We start from the raw sequence: 20871 nt of genomic DNA on the forward strand, positions 1-20871 counted from the left end.
AACACTGTGTGTATGACTTTGTATTTAAAATAATCAAACTTTCCTGAAGACAGAAAAATTCACAGCCATTCACCTGTAATGGTCCCGTCTTTTTCTTCCTCTCTCTCTTTCTCTCCCTTCTCTCTGTCTGACAGTCTGCCCCTGCGGTTCTGGGTGAACGTGATCAAGAACCCCCAGTTTGTGTTTGACATCCACAAGAGCAGCATCACAGACGCCTGTCTGTCTGTGGTGGCCCAGACCTTCATGGACTCCTGCTCCACGTCAGAGCACCGCCTGGGCAAGGACTCGCCCTCCAACAAGCTGCTGTACGCTAAAGACATCCCCAACTACAAGAGCTGGGTGGAGAGGTACACTTTCAGTTACCTTATTTGCTGTCATATTTAATTTTCTCTCAAAGAGTCTTAACACTGAGCGCTCTTGTGTCTCTTTGCTTGTGTCAGGTACTACAGAGATATCAGTAAGATGCCTACTATCAGTGACCAGGACATGGATGCCTATCTGGTGGAGCAGTCTCGTCTCCATGGCACCGAGTTCAACACTCTCAGTGCTCTCAGTGAGCTCTACTTCTACATTAACAAGTACAAAGAGGAGGTAGGAGACACGGACCAACTCTGTTCTTTATTTGACCTCAAATTGTAAAAGTGTACATAATGTACACTGAAATAAAATCGTGTTGTATTTTACAGTAACTTACTGGTAGTCAGTCAGTTTTTTAAATAATACACGATGTTACCATTTAAGTTACCGTAAAATCAACAGGATTTTTTTTTACACTGTGATACCGAAATGTAATGCAATAAACAGTCTTGTTAATGTTGAGAGAAAAAAATGATCTCACTTTTCTGTTCAGATTTTGACCGCACTAGACAGGGATGGGTACTGCCGCAAACACAAGCTGCGACACAAACTGGAACAAGCCATTAACCTGATGTCGGGCAGCAGCTGAGGACAGAGGATGGAACAGGGGGTCGAGGGTCGGGGAGAGAAGTGGGAAATGGGGGTTTGGTTGAACTGGTGAACGGACCTGTGTTGGAGCATCCACAGCTTGTGCAATTAAAAAGGAGGACATAAGACACTGGACAATCAACACAACGAACCACAGCACATTGAGCCCAATGTCTACAGACCAGATTCTGTGCCCAATATCCTCACTCTCTCAAACCTCTACCTGCCATTGCCAGTGAGACATTCTGAGTAGTTTTTCTCTCCACACTGGCCTTTTCAATGGCAGACTCTAGTAACTGCCTAATCTAATGGAAGAGGACTGCTGTGGATAACTACCAGATTCATTCCAATAGAGGCATACAGTAAGTTGCCTTGGAAACTGTGCTGAACTGCCAAGCTAGTGCCATGGGAAGAGTAGCTTTTGGTCTGCGATAATAATTGTACAAAATGCTGAAAAGTAACATTTAGGTGTGGACTGTAGATTTGATCTTGAAATGTATGGGTTTTACCACAAGTATGGTAAGGTACAAGTAGTAGACTATAACCTCTTGGCCCTAAAGGAAAGCCTCGAGGTTCTGTTTTGTTGTGTTAGGGTCGGAGGTTCAATGCCTGTGCGTGATGAAGGAGGCAGTGTATGGCCAAAAGACACCAAATTCTTGAAGCATCAGAGGCCTGATTAAGTGACATAAATTGCGTGTTGGGGCTGAGGGGTGGCCACCCCCCTCGTCTCTCAAATGCCATAGCTACAAAGCGCCTTTCTCTTTTTCATTTTTATTTGGGCCAAATGGATGTTTGCTGATGGCTCAGAGTCCAGAGTTTTAAAGCTTGCCTTTTGTGTTGCAGTCAAGCAGGAAGTGAAGCCCTTTCCTCATGGACGTTCCACCCTAGTAACTGTCCAGCTAATTGTACTCAGATCATTGTTTTAGTCTGCTCCTCTGTGAATCTGATCTGTCAGGGTCCCAGGGGTTCCCATCCAGAACTCAGGGCTACTGCTGTCGTGGAAACAACCCTTATAACCCATATCAAACATCCTAAAAGTAGTTGATCCATTAACAGCAATAGGTCTAGTAATAAAACAGCCAGCCATGTTTCATTAGATTACACACCAAAAAGACACAGTTCCGTTAGAGACTCTCTATCTTACGATAATCGTTCTGTGAAAATCGTCTTTCTCTTCCCGATGTTTGCCATTATTACAAATGACAGCTAGAGCATAATGTGTAACGCAACACCAAACACAACAGACGGGATAACAGTATAGATTTTTATGTTTAAAATGCTGTCTAAATAAAATACGTGCTTATGTGTATGTGAGTTCACTTCTGGTAGGTCATCCATGGTAGTTTATGGGGGGGGGGGGCTTCTATTTGCTGCCTATGTTATCATTACCATACTAAGCACTGTTCAGAAGAAGAGGTTACTGTGTTGAATACTGATTTCCAACCCAGGAGACCTTCATCCTTCATTTTGTTTACCCTACGGTCCCATAGAGCCAGTAGCAGTAGGCCGATCTGTAGGTTCTGATCAGATGGTAAATGCCCATTTTCTCTGTTCATTCCTTCCACGACAGACAGTAGAAGCTCTGTATTTTTCAGTAGTGGTACAGCAGCTGACTGTACACACTCCCATGTCCCCTCTTCATACTCCTCTCTATGATGGGAGGAAATACAATCTGGTAGGCTTATACCTGAATTTTATTTGAGTACATTTACATGGTTCTGAGTTCAGTCTTTTCCAACAATTAAGTATTTATTGTTTTGCCTTTATTTATTTCATATTTATTTTCATTTTACACAAGAATAAAAACTCTTGTTTTGTACAGTATTTGAATGAATGTACCTGAACACAGTTGATGTCCTCTGTACTACAGGTATACTGTATATGTCAAGTCTCTAACACAGTTGCAAGAGTCTTTTCAATGCCAATTCACACACAGGACCGGGTTCATTTAGGATACATTCGTACATTCAGTAAATAACAGCATTCCTTCACATCCATAACTTAAAAATAAGACTGTGATCGCTACGTGTTCGGTGACAACCGTGAGGAATGCAGACTGACCAAAGGAGGCACAGGGAAGAATCAAATGATCCCTCTCTTGTCTTTGGGTTGAATAATGCCATTCGGCTTGACCCACACATTACAATACATTGTTAACCATAGATTCTATCATGTTTTAAATTTCAGGTAAAAACACATCTTTAAAAGATTGTTCAATGAATAGGATAAAGCCTCAAATTACAATGTTCTCCCATAACTAATGGTCGACAAATATGTATTTCTACTACTAAAACCCAGAGGTTTGTGGTAGTCCAAATCCTGAATATAAATTCAGTATATCTAACTGTTCTTGTTATCCATCAAGTCCCCAAAGATTAAATACAATTTAGTAAATGAAACCAATACTTTGGTTTGTCACTGTACAGGTGTTAACCCTCCTAGAGTCTAGATGCTGGGTGTTGTTTTGCGTTGGGACCTTAAACACAGTGATGCTCTGTTTTCTATGTAGATTAAATGCCTCCGAAACTAACTAATTACTGTAGAATAATTAGGCTTGCTTATCAGTCCAGGAGCGAAAGAGCCATTAGTATACCTTTTCAAAACCCATTAAATCCACACCAGAAGAAATACTTATTTTTCCTTGTGGAAGATACATATTGTAGATAAGCACCAAATCAATTTAGAATTTGGCCTTGGAACTCTGAGCGAAATACATTCTCAAATAAAACTGGAGCTCATTAGCATGTTAAGAGCTGCAGGAGGATAATCAAGGATAATAGGTTTCACCATCCTGGTGTTATTTTAGTGCAGAGAAATGGGGTCAGTGTATCTGGATCTAGGTCTGGTGTGGATCTCACCGTCCACCCTGTGTGAAAAGGACTCAGTCAGAAATGCCTGGCAGCTTGCCAGAGCTGCCCTGTCAGCATTGCAGGTGTATTACAGGTATCAACGCTATGTTTGAGCTTCTTTCTACAATTATAGCTTATCATAAATCTGAAAGAGAACATCTTGAATTTTGACTTAGTACCTCTTGGTTACCGCCATCTCATAGGGTTTGAAACTGGTTAAAATAGTAAGTGCAACACGGTATCAGGTTTCTTGGGTGAAATCTGTAATCATATCCAAAGTAGGCCTACAGTTTGGCTACCTGCCATACGTCTCTTGTAAACTAGTGAAGGTGATTGGAACTCAGAGCCACTGCAGACACGTCAGTACGTCTGGTTTTGTGATGTTGTATAAACAGGAAGATAAAAAAGCACCTGTAACATGTAAGGAAGAAAAGAGTGAGTGCAAACCTGTGATGTTTCTAAGTAGATACTGTAGAACTATTACATTATAGTCTGTGTTCGAGTAAAAAACAAAAACATTTGTCTCAGATAAATTGATTCTAATTTATTTGTTGGTTTTGTCTGTTTATCCCAAATGTTTTAATCGATTTAACGTAACAAACTTGTTTACAGCTTCAAAGATATATGGAATTTATTAACTTAGTCTGAAGAGGAAGTAGCTTTGTGACTGACTGGCTGATTGACTGATGGATGATTGCTCTGCCTAGTCCTTAATTCTATATAAATATATAAATATATTTTGTATAATTATTTGTTTAAAATGTTTCTTTCTAAATTATTGTTTTTGGTTTTATATTTTATTTTGTTACTTTGAAGGAGTAGGAATGAGTCCTTTAAAACGCTGGCTACAATGAAGTGTTTTGTATATATTTGCACTTTTTTTTACTCAGTCGGAGAGGTTTTTGAAAGATTGGATTCTAACTTAATGTTGAAATGACAAGCATGGTGTTTTGTTTTGCTAATTAAAATATGTGGATGATGCTGTATGTTCTTGAACGTTTTATTTGTGTACTATTATCCTCCAGGATTATTTTCTCTGAACAACTCAATGTTTGAATTCAAATAAAGGCAAGTGTTTTAGTAAAATATCCACACAAATGATCCAAAGTGGACACCGTATGTTAACTTCAGTATCCTTACTTTGCTCCTTAAGTACTTAAACCACTGTTGCAACACTAACAGATAGATCAGATCACAGTCCGAGAATGTTCCGTTTGAAATGATCAGTGCTGATGTGAGAATGTTACATTTGAGCTTGTAATCTGAAACCTATTGTTAGAGGATTGCCGTTATCTATCCCATCAGATTACATCTCTCTATCATGAAAGGACGATATGGTGATTTCTTCTCTGCCTCACTGGATTAAAAACAGAAGATTTAGTAAACACCTCCAGCAATTCATCTTAGATCAGAGGGAGAGATGAGATTGCAGACAGTTTTATGTACAGGGATTTCCATAATCACACATAATAAAAAACAGATTCAAGACATAAGGATGGGCACTTGGGGTACAGGTATGCATTGAAACAGAATTTAGGTGTGGAATATAAAATAAAATAGTTCCAGAATCCTCAACTTCATTAATTAGGACAGCAGATCAAAGTTGTAGAACATCAAGCAGGCTTGTAAACAAAGATGAGAAACATCATTACAAAGATATTCCCCCTCTGAATAGAACATGAACCAATTTTGGCAGGGTGGGATATTATTCATATTAGGGATTGTGAATTGATGTACATTACCAGTCAAAAGTTTGGACACACCTACTCATACAAGGGTTTTTCTTTATTTTTACTATTTTCTACATTGTAGAATAATAGTGAAGACAATAAAGCTATGAAATAACACATGGAATCATGTAGCCACCCTTTGCCTTGATGACAGCTTTGCACACTGTTGGCATTCTCTCAACCAGCTTTACCCGAAATGCTTTTCCAACAGTCTTGAAGGAGTTCCCACTTATGCTGAGCACTTGTTGGCTGCTCTGCCTTCAATCTGCGGTCTTGAGTTCTAAATAAATGTGCCTTGAATTCTAAATAAATCACAGATAGTGTCACAGGCACCCCCACACCATCACACCTCCTCGTCCGTGCTTCACAGTGGGAACCGCACATGCGGAGATCTGTTCACCAACTCTGCGTCTCACAAAGACAGTAGTGGTTTCTTTGCAGCAATTCAACCATGAAGTCCTGATTCACGCACTCCTCTGAACAGTTGATGTTGAGATGTGTCTGTTACTTGAACTCTGTGAGGCATTTATTTGGGCTGCAATTTCTGAGGCTGATAATTTAAAAAAAAAATAATTTTACCTTTATTTAACCAGGCAAGTCAGTTAAGAACAAATTCTTATTTTCAATGACGGCCTGGGAACAGTGGGTTAACTGCCTGTTCAGGGGCAGAACGACAGATTTGTACCTTGTCAGCTCAGGGGTTTGAACTCACAACCTTTCGGTTACGAGTCCAACGCTCTAACCACTAGGCTACCCTGCCGCCCCACTCTAATGAACCTATACTCTGCAGCAGAGATAACTCTGGGTCTTCCATTCCTGTGGTGGTCCTCATGAGAGCCAGTTTCATCATAGCGCTTGATGGTTTTTGAGACTGAAAAATCTTGACATTTTCCGGATTGACTGACCTCCGTGTCTTAAAGTAATGATGGACTGTCGTTTCTCTTTGCTTATTTGAGATGTTCTTGCTATAATATGGACTTGGTATTGAAATGCATTCCAGGTGACTACCTCATGAAGCTGGTTGAGAGAATACCAAGAGTGTGCAAAGCTGTCATCAAGGAGTTTTGATGTTTTCACTATTATTCTACAATGCAGAAAATAGTAAAAATAAAGAAAAACCCTTGAATGAGTAAGAAGGGGCCGAACTTTTGACTGGTACTGTACATTTTCTATTTTTGTTATATAAAAGTTTAACAGTTGATTGGGGATTTGGATTATGGATTATGATTTTATGACATTGAATGAGGGACTAATCGTAGCATCATTTCCTAGAGCCATCTGCAGTACAGTAGCTTAAAGGGCAATTTCATATTTTTTTCTCTCCAAATCATGGCATGTCAGTTATACATGAATATTAGTCTCGCTATCGGATGAAAACCTATTTTCTGAAACTTTGCAGAAATTTTTTAAAAGACATATTTTACTGTTGTATTCAGCACACGTGACAAATAAACATACAATTTCAAAACTTCATACACTAATTAGAATATATTTTATTGGTCCAAGAGTCATGAAATGTTCATAGTACATTGAGAGGAGTTACTGCTTTCAAAACATTAAAAAAATAATTGGCAAAAATAGAGTTACGAGGTTTTAATCAGACACTGACGATATACACATACCTCTACAAATCAATGGTGACTCACCTTTTCACTGGCTGATATTTCTGAGAATAGAAGTAACGCATTCATGAATATTTATGTGTGAGAAGGTGCAACTTCTGAGGAGGGATAAATCGAGTGAGAGCTGAAGAGCCGCTCCTTCAGACTAAAGGGAAGGATTACTGAGACAGAGGGGAAAACAGGCAGGGTTTATAAATAAGTAATGCATGCTGTGGGTGCTCATTAGCAGAGCACTGTCAATCCTAAGGGGAACAGAAATATGTGACTGCAAAAACACAAAATAACTGCACACACAAGCACAGCTTCTATACCCCCGTCTCCAAAACACACACCTAAAGCACCCGCCTCCACTGCTCCCCCATTAAATCAAATGTTATTTGTCACATGCTTCGTAAACAACAGGTGTAGACTAACAGTGAAATGCTTCCTTATAGCTCATCCCAACAATGCAGAGAGAAAGAAAATAGAGAATGAATAAATAGAGAAAAGTAAAACACGTAATAATGAAAGTAATAATAAATGAGTCATGATAACTTGGCTGTATAGACGGGGTACCAGTACTGAGTTGATGTGCAGGGGTACCAGGTCATTGAGGTAGATACAGTGCATTTGGAAAGTATTCTAATACCTTTTACCTAATACCTTTTTTGCACTATTGGTTAGAGCCTGTAAGTAAGCATTTCACTGTTGTATACAGCACACGTGACAAATACATTTGATTTGATTTGATTTTTTTCAGACCCCTTGACTTCTTCCACAATTTGTTACGTTACAGCCTTATTCAAAAATGTATTCAATTGGTTTTTTTTCCTCATCAATCTACACACAATTGACAAAGCAAAAACTGTTTTTTAGAAATGTTTGCTAATTTATCAAATAACATAAACTGAATATTACATTTACATAAGTATTCAGACCCTTTACTCAGTACTTTGTTGAAGCACCTTTGGCAGCGATTACAGCCTAGAGTCTTCTTGGGTATAACGCTACAAGCTTGGCACATCTGTATTTGGGGAGTTTCTCCCATTCTTCTCTGCAGATCCTCTTAAGCTCTGTCAGGTTGAATGTGGAGCGTTGCTGCACAGCTATTTTCAGGTCTCTCCAGAGATGTTCGATTGGGTTCAAGTCCGGACTCTGGCTGAGCCACTCAAGGACATTCAGAGACTTGTCCCAAAGCCACTCTTGGATGTGTGCTTAGGGTTGTTGTCCTGTTGGAAGGTGAACCTTCATCAATAATCTCTCTCTACTTTGCTCTCTACTTTTTTCATTTTTCCCTCGATCATGACCAGTCTCCCAGTCCCTGCCGCTGAAAAATATCCCCACAGCATGATGCTGCCACCACCATGCTTCACCGTAGGGATGGTGCCAGGTTTCCTCTAGGCGTGACGATTGGCATTCAGCCCAAAGAGTTCAATCTTGGCTTCATCAGACCAGAGAATCTTGTTTCTCATGGTCTGAGAGTCTTTTAGCTGCTTTTTGGCAAACTCCAAGCGGGCTGTCATGTCTTTTACTGAGGAGGGGCTTCCGTCTGGCCACTCTACCATAAAGGCCTGATTGGTGGAGGGCTGCAGAGATGGCTGTCCTTCTGGAAGGTTCTCCCATTTTCACAGAGGAACTTTAGAGCTCTGTCAGACTGACCATCTGGTTCTTGGTCACCTCCCTGTCCAAGGCTCTTCTCCCCTGATTGCTCAGTTTTGGCTGCCAGCCAGCTCTAGGCAGAGTCTTGGTGGTTCCAAACTTCTTCCATTCAAGAATGATGGAGGCCACTGTGTTCTTGGGGACCTTCAATGTTGCAGAAATGTTTTGGTACCCTTCCTCAGATCTGTGCCTCGACACAATCCTGTCTCGGAGCTCTATTGGTTTTTTTGTCTGACATGCACTGTCAACTGTGGGACCTTACAGGTGTGTGCCTTTCCAAATCATGTCCAATCAATTGAATTTACCACAGGTGGACTCTGATCAAGTTGTATAAACATCTCAAGGATGATCAATGGAAACAGGATACACCTGAGCTCAATTTCAAGTCTCATAGCAAAGGGTCTGAATACTTATGTAAAAAAAATAAAAAAATAACAAACATTTCTAAAAACCTGTTATTGCTTTGTCATTATGGGGTATTGTGTGTAAATTGTGGGAAACATTTTTTTTAAATCCATTTTATAATAAAGTGAAACGTAACAAAATGTGGACAAATGGGTCTGAATACTTTCCGAATGCACTGTATGTATATTTAACTAGGAATAAAGTGACAGGTCATAAGCAGTAGCAGCAGTGCATGTGATAAGTTCAAATTCTTTGGGCAAAAATGGTCAATGCAAATAGTCCAGGTAGCTATTTGGTTAACTATTAACTAACTATTTAACAGTCATATGGCTTGGAGGGTAGAAGCTACTCAGGGTCCTGTTGGTTCTAGACTTGGTACATTGGGACCGCTTACCGTGCGGTAGCAAAGAGAACAGACTGTGACTTGGGTGGCTTAGACCTTTTTTAGGGCCTTCCTCTGATACCGGCTGGTATAGAGGTCCTGGATGGCAGGGCGATGCAGCCAGACAAAATGCCCTCAATGCTGCAGCTGTAGAACTTTTTGAGTTTCTGAGGGCACATTCCAAATCTTTTCAGCCTCCTGAGGGGAAACGGGTGTTGTCATTCACTCTTCAATACTGTGTTGGTGTGTGTGGACCATGATAGATTCTTAGTGATGTGGACACTGAGGAACTTGAAGCTCCACTACAGCCCTGTCGGTGTGGATGGGGGAGTACTCGGCCCCCCGTTTCCTGTAGTCCACTATCAGCTCCTTTGTCTTGCTGATGTTGAGGGAGAGGTTGTTGTCCTGGCACCACACTGCCAGGTCTCTGACCTCCTCTCTATAGGCTGTCTCATCGTTGTGTACAAACGTAATGATGGTGTTGGAGTGGTGCGAGTCCCACAGTCGTGGGTGAACAGGGAGTGCAGGAGGGGATTAAGCACACACCTCTGGAGGACTTCCCATGTTGAGGGTCAGCGTGGCGTATGTGTTGTTCACTACCCTCACCACCCGGGGCAGCCCGTCAGGAAGGCCAGGATCCAGTTGCAGACGGAGGTATTCAGTCCCAGGGTCCTTAGCTTAGTGATGATAGGTGTTCCTCTTGTCCAGGTGGGAAAGGGCAGTGTGGAGTGCAATAGAGATTGTGTCATATGTGGATCTGTGGGGCAATATGCCATTGAAGTGGGTCCAGGGTGTCTGGGATGATGGTGTTGATGTGAGCCATGACCAGCCTTTCAAAGCATTTCATGGCTATAGATGTTAGTGCTATGGGGCAATAATCATTTAGACAGGTTAACTTGGCGTTCTTGAGCACAGGGACTATGGTCGTCTGCTTGAAACATGTAGGTATTACAGACTGGGTCAGGGAGAGGTTGAAAATGTCAGTGAAGACACTTGCCAGCTGGTCAGCGCATGCTCTGAGTACACGTCCTGGTAATCCGTCTGGCCCTACAGCTGTGGTAACCTGTTTAAAAGTGTTAACCTGTTTAAAAAGTCTTTCCCACCAAAAAGTCTTTCCCACATCAGATATGGAGAGTGTAACCACAAGGTCATCCAGAACAGCTGGTGCTCTCATGCATGGTTCAGTGTTGCTTGCCTTGAAGCGAGCATAGAAGACATTTAGCTCGTCTTTTTAATGCATGATAGTTTGCAAGCCCTGCCACATCCAACAAGTGTCAGAGCCAGTGTAGTAGAATTCAATCCTAGTCCTGTATTGACGCTTTGCCTGTTTGATGGTTCATTGGAGGGCGTTGCGGGATATCTTATAAGTGTCAGGATTAGTGTCCCGCTCCTTGAATGCGGCAGCTCTAGCCTTTAGCTCAGTGTGGATGTTGTCTGTAATCCATGGCTTCTGGTTGGGATATGTACAGTACATACGTACGGTCACTGTGGTGACAACGTCGTTGATGCACTTGTTAAGGGGAAGATCTTTGTATGAGGGAGATCTTTGTATGTGTTTGTGTGTTTGTGTGTCGAGTAAAGGTGATCTATAGCTTTTTTGCCTCTAGTTGCACAGGTGACATGCTGGTAGAAATTAGGTAAAATTAATTTCAGTTTTCCTGCATTAAAATCACTGGCCACTAGGAGCGCCGCCACTGGGTGAGCATTTTCTTGTTTGCTTATTGCCCTATACAGCTCATTGAGTGTGGTCTTAGTGCCAGCATCGGTTTCTAGTGGAAAATAGACAGCTACAAAAAATATATATGAAAACTCTCTTTGTAAATAGTATGGTCTACAGCTTATCATGAGATTTTCCAACTCAGGCGAGCAAGAACTTCGAGACTTCCTTAATATTAGAGAACGTGCACCAGCTGGTTAAAAAAGAGACACACACCTCCCCCTTGAGCTTAGCTGACGCTGTCGTTCTGTCCTGCCATAGAAAACCAGCTAAATGTATATTATCCATGTCTTTGTTCATCTGCGACTGAACAAATATTTTACAGTTCTTCAGGTCCCGTTGAAAGGGTAGTCTTGAACAGAGCTCGTCCAGTTTGTTCTCTAGTGACTGTTCATGATTGCCTCTGACTCGTTGAAGTACAAATCTTCATCCAAATCGAGGTTAGTGATCGCTATTCTAAAGTTCAAAAGCTCTTTTTGGCCGTAGGAAATGATGGCGGAAACATGTACAACAAAAAGTTTAAAAATCTGAGAAAAAAAAACCCACAAAATGGCAGAATTGATCAGGAGCCTGTAAAATGTTGCAGCACCAATGCAAATCACATTCCTGACTGGGAGACTCCAGTACACTTTTCACCTCTCCTGTAGTCTATGAAGCCACTGTGTAACTTATTCAGTTTAAATGAGACTCCAGCAGAGTGAGGAGGATATTGCTGTCTGATGCCGCGGGCCACAAGCGCCGCCTCACAGAAGCTCGAGGTTTTAATAATGGTGATGTGTTTTAGCAGGTCTGTGTACAAATGTTATAAATGTCAATTGTGTTTTCATCTTGAAATCAACTGAGGGGGCAAATCTCTGCATCCATGACCTTTAGATATAATTATATGATCCAGATGTTGTATCTATTAAAATTACTTTTATTACGTATACTGAAGTTGTTGTGAGACACTATTATTAAAGGGAGAGCCATCTCCAGATGTCTAGGATGGGGACAGATAGAGAACCACTCTACCAGTAGCTATGGCTTGGACAGAAATAAGCCAATTGGATATCCAGGGATTACACAGTCCAAAACAAGCAGGCCTTCAGAGGTACTACTAAAGGTAGTTACTGTTTCTATAGCAATAGATTCCACCAGGACACGCCCCAACCCTGGTGATGCTGTCCTGACAAGGAAGAGCAGGCAAGATGGTTTAGTGAATCTGAGCCAATAGCTGTTTACGAAAACACTGACTTGTATAAATTCTAAGTGTATGTGGACATGTTGGGGGCTGAGGGAGAAAATAATTGAGGTGCAGTTTATAAAAATATTTAAAACCATGAATAAAATAAATGTAGAATAATCAAGAAGGTTGGATAATACTTGTGGTGAAAATTAAATGGAATGATACAACTACTAAAAAAGGTGATGTTTTCAGAATTCACATTCAGCCTCTTACTGTCAGACAGCAGTCACATTTAAAAATCATATACCAGGGTGTTCTCTGAATTATTCAGAGGAATGACTCTGCACAATTACAGAGGCCAAATCATTTATCTCCTGTATAATCTCTGGATAGGTAAGAAATATTTTTATCCATCAAACTCAATTCCTTCTCTGTGACACAGAATTACTTTGTCCGTGCTACATAACGGTTTCTCAGGGGTTAGTTTTCTGGGGGCACATTTTTTTTTAAATCCCTATGCTCTGTGTCCGTTCCACTTACCCAGGATCAGGTCTGAAGAAGCCCCAGTTAGCTGTCAGGATGGATGGAGCCAGGGATTCTGGATGCATCTTTCTGTCATTGCAGGCCTAATATAATCTCAATCCACAGGCGTGAGACACTGCTTCAGAACCACTCTGGGAAATTAAAAAATTGCCTTCAGGCTCCAAACACATTGTTAGACAGTCAACCTCCAACATACCCGCATACACTCCATTGTATTGATCTGGGATCTGTGTTTCACTTTTTCTCTCTGTATTCAGCTCCATAGATTTTCTGATTAATGAACATGGAGTCGTATGAGCGACATACAAAAGAAGGGAGGAGACTTAAAACGGCAATGAGACTGTATGTCTCATTCACTTAAAGCAATAGAGAGACGTGTTAACAGCTTTGCCCAATCATGTTGCTGTTATGAATGAGGTTGCATCCAATTAGGTAATGGCCATTTAAAATACACAATGCCATTAGTAATCCTAATCAATTTGGATAAACAATGAGAATTTAATCTAAATCTATTTCCATTTCTTATTGACTGTTTGATAGAATTACCAGAGCAGAAAAATAAAGACGCAGCCCTACGCAGGTCCTCCACCAACCTGTATGATACACTAACCTGCCGTATCTCTTTGTGCCAGTAGACTATTTACCATTCAGTCTATCATAGAACCATTGAGTTTATTTGCCATTCAGTCTATCATAGAACCACTGAGTTAATTTACCATTCAGTCTATCATAGAACCATTGAGTTTATTTACCATTCAGTCTATCATAGAACCATTGAGTTTATTTACCATTCAGTCTATCATAGAACCATTGAGTTTATTTGCCATTCAGTCTATCATAGAACCATTGAGTTTATTTGCCATTCAGTCTATCATAGAACCATTGAGTTTATTTGCCATTCAGTCTATCATAGAACCATTGATTTTATTTGCCATTCAGTCTATCATAGAACCACTGAGTTAATTTACCATTCAGTCTATCATAGAACCATTGAGTTTATTTACCATTCAGTCTATCATAGAACCACTGAGTTAATTTACCATTCAGTCTATCATAGAACCATTGAGTTTATTTGCCATTCAGTCTATCATAGAACCACTGAGTTTATTTGCCATTCTGTCTATCATAGAACCATTGAGTTTATTTGCCATTCAGTCTATCATAGAACCATTGAGTTTATTTACCATTCAGTCTATCATAGAACCACTGAGTTTATTTACCATTCAGTCTATCATAGAACCATTGAGTTTATTTACCATTCAGTCTATCATAGAACCACTGAGTTTATTTACCATTCAGTCTATCATAGAACCATTGAGTTTATTTGCCATTCAGTCTATCATAGAACCATTGAGTTTATTTGCCATTCAGTCTATCATAGAACCATTGAGTTTATTTGCCATTCAGTCTATCATAGAACCATTGAGTTTATTTGCCATTCAAACTCAATGGTTCTATGATTTTTATGTATTTATTTTTTATTTCACCTTCATTTAACCAGGTAGGCTAGTTGAGAACAAGTTCTCATTTGCAACTGCAACCTGGCCAAGATAAAGCAAAGCTTTGCGACACAAACATCAACACAGAGTTACACATGGAATAAACAAACGTACAGTCAATAACACAATAAAAAAAGTCTATATACTGTGTGTGGAAATGGTGTGAGGAGGTAAGGCAATGAATAGCGCATAGTAGCATGTAATTTCAATTTAGCAAATAAACACTGGAGTGATAGATGTGCAGATGATGGTGTGCATGTAGAAATACTGGTGTGCAAAAGAGCAGAAAAGTAAATTAAAACAATATGGGGATGAGGTAGGTAGATTGGATGGGCTATTTACAGATGGGCTATGTACAGCTGCAGCGATCAGTTAGCTACTTGGATAGCTGATGTTTAAAGTTAGTGAGGGAAATATAAGTCTCCAGCTTCAGCAATTTTTGCAATTCGTTCCAGTCATTGGCAGTAGAGAACTGGAAGGAAAGGTGGCCAAAGGAGGTGTTGGCTTTGGAGATGACCAGTGAGATATACCTTCTGGAGTGCATGCTACGGGTGGGTGTTGTTATTGTGACCAGTGAGCTGAGATAAGGCGGAGCTTTACCTAGCAAAGACTTATAGATGACCAGGAGCCAGTTGGTCTGGTGACGAATATGTAGTGAGGGCCAGCCGATTAGAGCATACAGGTCTCAGTGGTGTGTAGTATATGGGGATTTGGTGACAAAACGGATGGCACTGTGATAGACTGCATCCAATTTGCTGAGTAGAGTGTTGGAGGCTATTTTGTAAATGACATCGCCGAAGTCGAGGATCGGTAGGATCGTCAGTTTTACTAGGGCATATTTGGAGGCGTGAGTGAAGGATGCTTTGTTGTGGAATAGAAAGCCAATTCTAGATTTAATTTTGGATTGGAGATGTTTAATATGAGTCTGAAAGGAGAGTTTGCAGTCTTGCCAGACACCTAGGTATTTTTAGTTCTCCACATATTCTAAGTCAGAACCGTCCAGAGAAGTGATGCTAGTCAGACAGGTTGGTGCGGGCAGCGTACGGTTGAAAAGCATGCATTTAGTTTTACTAGCGTTTAAGAGCAGTTGGAGGCCACGGAAGGAGTGTTGTCTGGCATTGAATCTGGTTTGGAGGTTTGTTAACACAGTGTCCAAAGAAGGGCCAGATGTATACAGAATGGTGTTGTCTGCGTAGAGGTGGATCAGGGAATCACCCGCAGCAAGAGTTGATATATACAAAGAAAAGAGTCGGCCCGAGAATGAAACCCTGTGGAACCCCCGTAGAGACTGCCAGAGGTCCGGACAACAGGCCCTCCAATTTGACACACTAAACTCTGTCTGAGAAGTAGTTGGTGAACCAGGTGAGGCAGTCATTTGAGAAACCAAGGCTGTTGAGTCTGCCGATAAGAATACAGTGATTTAGTCGAAAGCCTTGGCCAGGTCAATGAAGACAGCTGCACAGTAAAATATTTTATCGATGGCGGTTATGATATCTTTTAGTACGTTGAGCGTGGCTGAGGTGCACCCTTGACCAGCTCGCAAACTGGATTGCACAGCGGAGAGGGTAGAGTGGGATTAGAAATGGTCAGTGATCTTTTATTAACTTCGCTTTTGAAGACTTTAGAAAGGCAGGGCAGGATGGATATTGCTCTTTAACAGTTTGGGTCTAGAGTGTCACCCCCTTTGAAGAGGGGGATGACCGCGGCAACTTTCCAATCTTTAGGGATCTCAGACGATACGACTGATAGACTGAATGGTAAATTAACTCAATGGTTCTATGATAGACTGAATGGCAAATAAACTCAGTGGTTCTATGATAGACTGAATGGCAAATAAACTCAATGGTTCTATGATAGACTGAATGGCAAATAAACTCAATGGTTCTATGATAGACTGAATGGCTCCGACCTCCAAATATTGACAGAGAGAATTTCCATAGGGAAGGCTCTTTTTGGTTGGACCGAGATGAAGGAACACTTCTCAGGCATTGTGCTTTAAGGAATTCTGCTGCTTTTGGGAATTCTTATCATTCTCAAAGTTCTGGAAAGGTGGAGTCAATGAACCACACCTTGAAGGAATACATTGCCAAATTCCTAACTGAAAGACTTTGAACTGAGTATCAATGATATACTGAAGGGCTTTGAACTGGATATCAATGCAAGTACAGGTGCTGCTCAGCTCAAGGTCCAGGTGGATCCCCACTGCCCAGCTGGCTCTCAGCCACTAAGTTAATGATTGTTCCCACCAGAGAGTTTAGGGAAACTGAACCAATCTAGACCTGAGCCCACAAACCTACAATTGAATTGCTTTCACTCTCCAGGGACTGTGAAAAGTTAGGAGATGCATTGGGCGTTTAATGTGTGTGTGTACACTAAGTAACAAGATCTGGAGTTACAGGGAAGGACGGGTTACGGAGGGATTACAGTATATGCCTATATTTTATTATCACACAAAGCATTGGCTTGACCTAAATAGACAGCCTACATGTTACTGTACGTCTAGACTCGTATAAACTGTATACAAGGAGAATGGTACACAGGTCCCAATATTGTGTCTGTATGAGACGTGATAAAGAAGAGGTCCTGATCATCAACTACAGATCCTGATGACACTACATTGTCAACCAATAGGAGTTGAGAAGAGACAGATATCATCTCTTTTAGATAACAGGCTGGTAACACGGCCTTCAAGGCTTAGCTGAAGCATTTTATAGCTGTACGGTGTGCTTGTATTTACACAATGCCACTGTGGACCTGTGTGTGCACTGCCAAGGTTATTTCACTGCTTCGATAGTTCAACAATGAGGTGAAATGAGATGGTAAATTCATTTCAATCTTGTTATCGCGTTAAAATGACTCATATCTCATCACTCATGTACATTTTGAAAAAAGGCACACAAAGCCTTATTTCTGACCAAAGATGTAGCCTTCACGCCGTGCCGTGGAAACCACATGGCGACAGTGAAGTCTTTGCATCATTTATTGAAATGACTGGAAGTCACCAATTCGGTCTATATTTAATTCATGAATATATGACATCATATTTGTGAAGATGTGAAATTAGATAAGAACTCTTCATAACAATGCATTGATGTCAGCCATATTTAGCTTCCTATTCAATATGCCAGACGAGCTGCCTCCTTGTCCGACTGGACTGACCATTACTCAAGGAAATGGCCACCTTTTCTTTCACCCTTCACCAGATCCCAGCCTGATAGATTTCCTGCCAGGTTAAACAACAAACTGAGCACATCCTCGGTCAAAGTAGACTTCTGCCCTTGATCCTCCAATACACTTACCAGACTGTGAACTCCAAGAAGCATTGTTGAATACAAGGGAATATGACGCGCAAAAAGATGGCATTTTATTTGCAAACTGATAAATAACATGGAGCTTGTGATGCTCTAGTAACCTCGGTGTCAGAGCCACAGGATTGGGGTTCAGATAACACTCATCCATCAATTAGGCTCTTTTCATAGAGCTGAGCAGAAGAAATCATTAATCTCATCCCCTGACTTCATATACGCGCCCACAAGGCCAATTACATCATGTTTTACATTATATTGACATGATTAGCAGCTTCATGGAGGAGATCTTACAGTTAGTTGTCAAGCGTTTTATCAACAGGAGCAATAGAACAATACTATAGATATTCCTCAACAACTAAACCAAATCCTCCAGAATAATAAACTAATCAGAGAACATGGGGATTGTCACACATCAACAGCCTCTCTCTCTCTCCCAGACTCCCACAGCGTGGCTTGTGTGACTGCATAGCATTATTGCATAACACCCGAGTCCCCGATCAACCGTCCCCCAGATGGAAGCTGCAGCCGAGCTAGGCCTCCTGTTTTGGAGAGAGGTGAGTCAGGGGTTGGTGTCCTAGAGGACAGGGCTGAAGATATCCAGGCTCGTTAACCCGCAGGCTCAGCCCTCACAAGATTGGGATTCAAGTGCCAACAAGATGTTTGGTGTCACCTTTAAGATTAGCCTGCGCCCGCCCCAGAGTTAGCAGTGAGTTAATCGTCTGCACTCTTTGATGTCTCCCCCTGTTCCTTCACAAACTCCCAGTAATAATTGAAAGCATCAAAGGCTTCCCCTCATCTAATCCCTGGCTGTGGCAAATCCCCTGTTCACTCCTCTGCCTCTTTTTTAAACCACACAGAAAAAAATTTGGTCTTAAATTAATGTGCTTAGCATTTCCATCAAGACATGACAGATCTTTGCAAATTATCCCTTTGAATAGGTCACAGTTTTAAATTTCTACCAATCAGTGTAGCGCAGTTATTAGCCCTCTCTCCCTCTTCCTCTCTCTCTCCCTCTGTCCCTCTGTCTCTCTCTCTCTCTGCCTCTCTCTCTCTCTCTCTCTCTCTCTCTGCCTCTCTCTCTCTCTCTCTCTCTCTCTCTCTACCTCTCTCTCTCTCTCTGTCTCTCAATTCAATTCAATTCAATTTGCTTTATTGGCATGACGTAACAATGTACATATTGCCAAAGCTTATTTTGGATATTTACAATATAAAAATGAAAATCAAAATTGTCAACGGGACAACAGTAACAACAATAACCTAGTGTCAAAAGAACCATACATTCAACAATAACAACAAGCATACAGTAGAGTACATGTGTAGGTTGATTGGTCTGTCAGACACTGTCCCTCAACTTATGGCAGGCAGCAATGTAGTGCGCTGCCAACCAACAGCTCTCTGCATCCTCCCCCAACAGGGAGCCTACTCTCATCAGAGGGGTCTTTGAAACCTTGAATAAGGGTTTCAAATTTGGGGAAATGACACTCTCTAATTGTTTTATATTTTTGACATTTTGTCAGGAAATGCAGCTCCGTCTCAGGTTCTGCTGTTGTGCAGTGGTTGCACAGCCTTTCCTCTACAGGGAGACAGGTTTTCCTGTGTCTACCCTTCTCAATGGCAAGGCTGTGCTCACTGAGCCTGTACTTTGTCAAGGTTTTTCTAAGGTTTTGATCAGTAACCATTGGGATTTGATTTTGTTTTTCCAATGTTGTAAATATGAGTCCTTTGATTGGTTCATGATTTTGTTTATTGGAATTCTTTCTTTTGAAGCAGTGCTGGTGTCCGCTTGGTGGGTGAGGTCCAACACCAGCTGACTGAGAGGGCTCGTTTCTGGGCTCAGCTTGGTTGGTTGGGTCCAACACCAGCTGACTGAGAGGGCTCGTTTCTGGGCTCAGCTTGGTTGGTTGGGTCCAACACCAGCTGACTGAGAGGGCTCGTTTCTGGGCTCAGCTTGGTTGGTTGGGTCCAACACCAGCTGACTGAGAGGGCTCGTTTCTGGGCTCAGCTCTTGGGTTTGAACTGCTTTAAATTGCAGACTTGAATTTGGACTTGAATTTAGATGCAGCCAACATTTTAATGATCTTTTGTGTATTTTCATTATTACTGGAAAGCAGCCCAATTCTGCCCTACATGAATTAGTTGGTGTATATCTCTGGACTTGTCGGATTTTCCGACAGAATTCTGCATGTAGGGCTTCAATTGGATGTTTGTCCCACAGTTTATTGAGTAGCCCCCAAACCTCACTTCCGTAAAGAGCTATGTGTAGGATTACACTGTCAAATATTTTGGTCCAAATTCTAATTGGGATGTTGATTTTGAATAATTTCATTTTTATTGCATACAATGCTCTGCGGGCTTTTTCTTTGAGTGCATTCACTGCCATATTAAAGTTTCCCAAGGGGGGCCTCCCAGATGGCGCAGTGGCTAAGCTGTGCCACCAGAGACTCTGGGTTCGCGCCCAGGCTCTGTCGTAACCGGCCGCGACCGGGAGGTCCGTGGGGCGACGCACAACTGGCCTAGTGTCGTCCGGGTTAGGGAGGGCTTGGCCGGTAGGGATATCCTTGTCTCATCGCACACCAGCAACTCCTGTGGCTGGCCGGGTGCAGTGCACGCTAACCAAGGTTGCCAGGTGCACAGTGTTTCCTCCGACACATTGGTGCAGCTGGCTTCCGGGTTGGATGCGCGCTGTGTTAAGAAGCAGTGCGGCTTGGTTGGGTTGTGTATCGGAGGACGCATGACTTTCAACCTTCGTCTCTCCCGAGCCGTACGGGAGTTGTAGCGATGAGACAAGATAGTAGCTACTAACAATTGGATGCCACGAAATTGAGGAGAAAAAGGGGTAAAATTCCTACAACAAAAAAACACACAAAAACGTTTCCAGATGCAGATATGGTCAGGTGTATAGGTGTAATTTTTAATGTGTTCAGTTATGGTGTTGTTCAGGGTGAATTTGTATTTGTGTTTCTGACATGATTTTCGTTTTTTGGAAATTTACTGCCAGGGCCCAATTATGGCAATATTACACTAGAATATTAATGTTCTGTTGAAGACCTTCTTTGGTTGGTGATAGA

At 41.5% G+C, this 20871-nt stretch overlaps 1 protein-coding gene across 2 annotated transcripts in view; it reads left to right on the forward strand.

The window, feature by feature from the left end:
- The window catches only part of LOC135527818 (plexin A3-like), a 195709-nt gene extending 190929 nt beyond the window's left edge, over window positions 1-4780 (forward strand). For both annotated transcript variants that reach the window (XM_064956417.1, XM_064956419.1), the window contains exons 30-32: window positions 135-347; window positions 441-591; window positions 851-4780. In XM_064956417.1, coding sequence (XP_064812489.1) covers window positions 135-347; window positions 441-591; window positions 851-946 — 460 coding nt within the window. In that variant the 3' untranslated portion in view covers window positions 947-4780. The remainder of the gene's footprint in view (window positions 1-134; window positions 348-440; window positions 592-850) is intronic.
- Window positions 4781-20871: the final 16091 nt, after the last annotated feature.

This window comes from Oncorhynchus masou, chromosome 33, assembly GCF_036934945.1.
Source record: "Oncorhynchus masou masou isolate Uvic2021 chromosome 33, UVic_Omas_1.1, whole genome shotgun sequence".
Classification (NCBI taxonomy): Eukaryota; Metazoa; Chordata; class Actinopteri; order Salmoniformes; family Salmonidae; genus Oncorhynchus; species Oncorhynchus masou.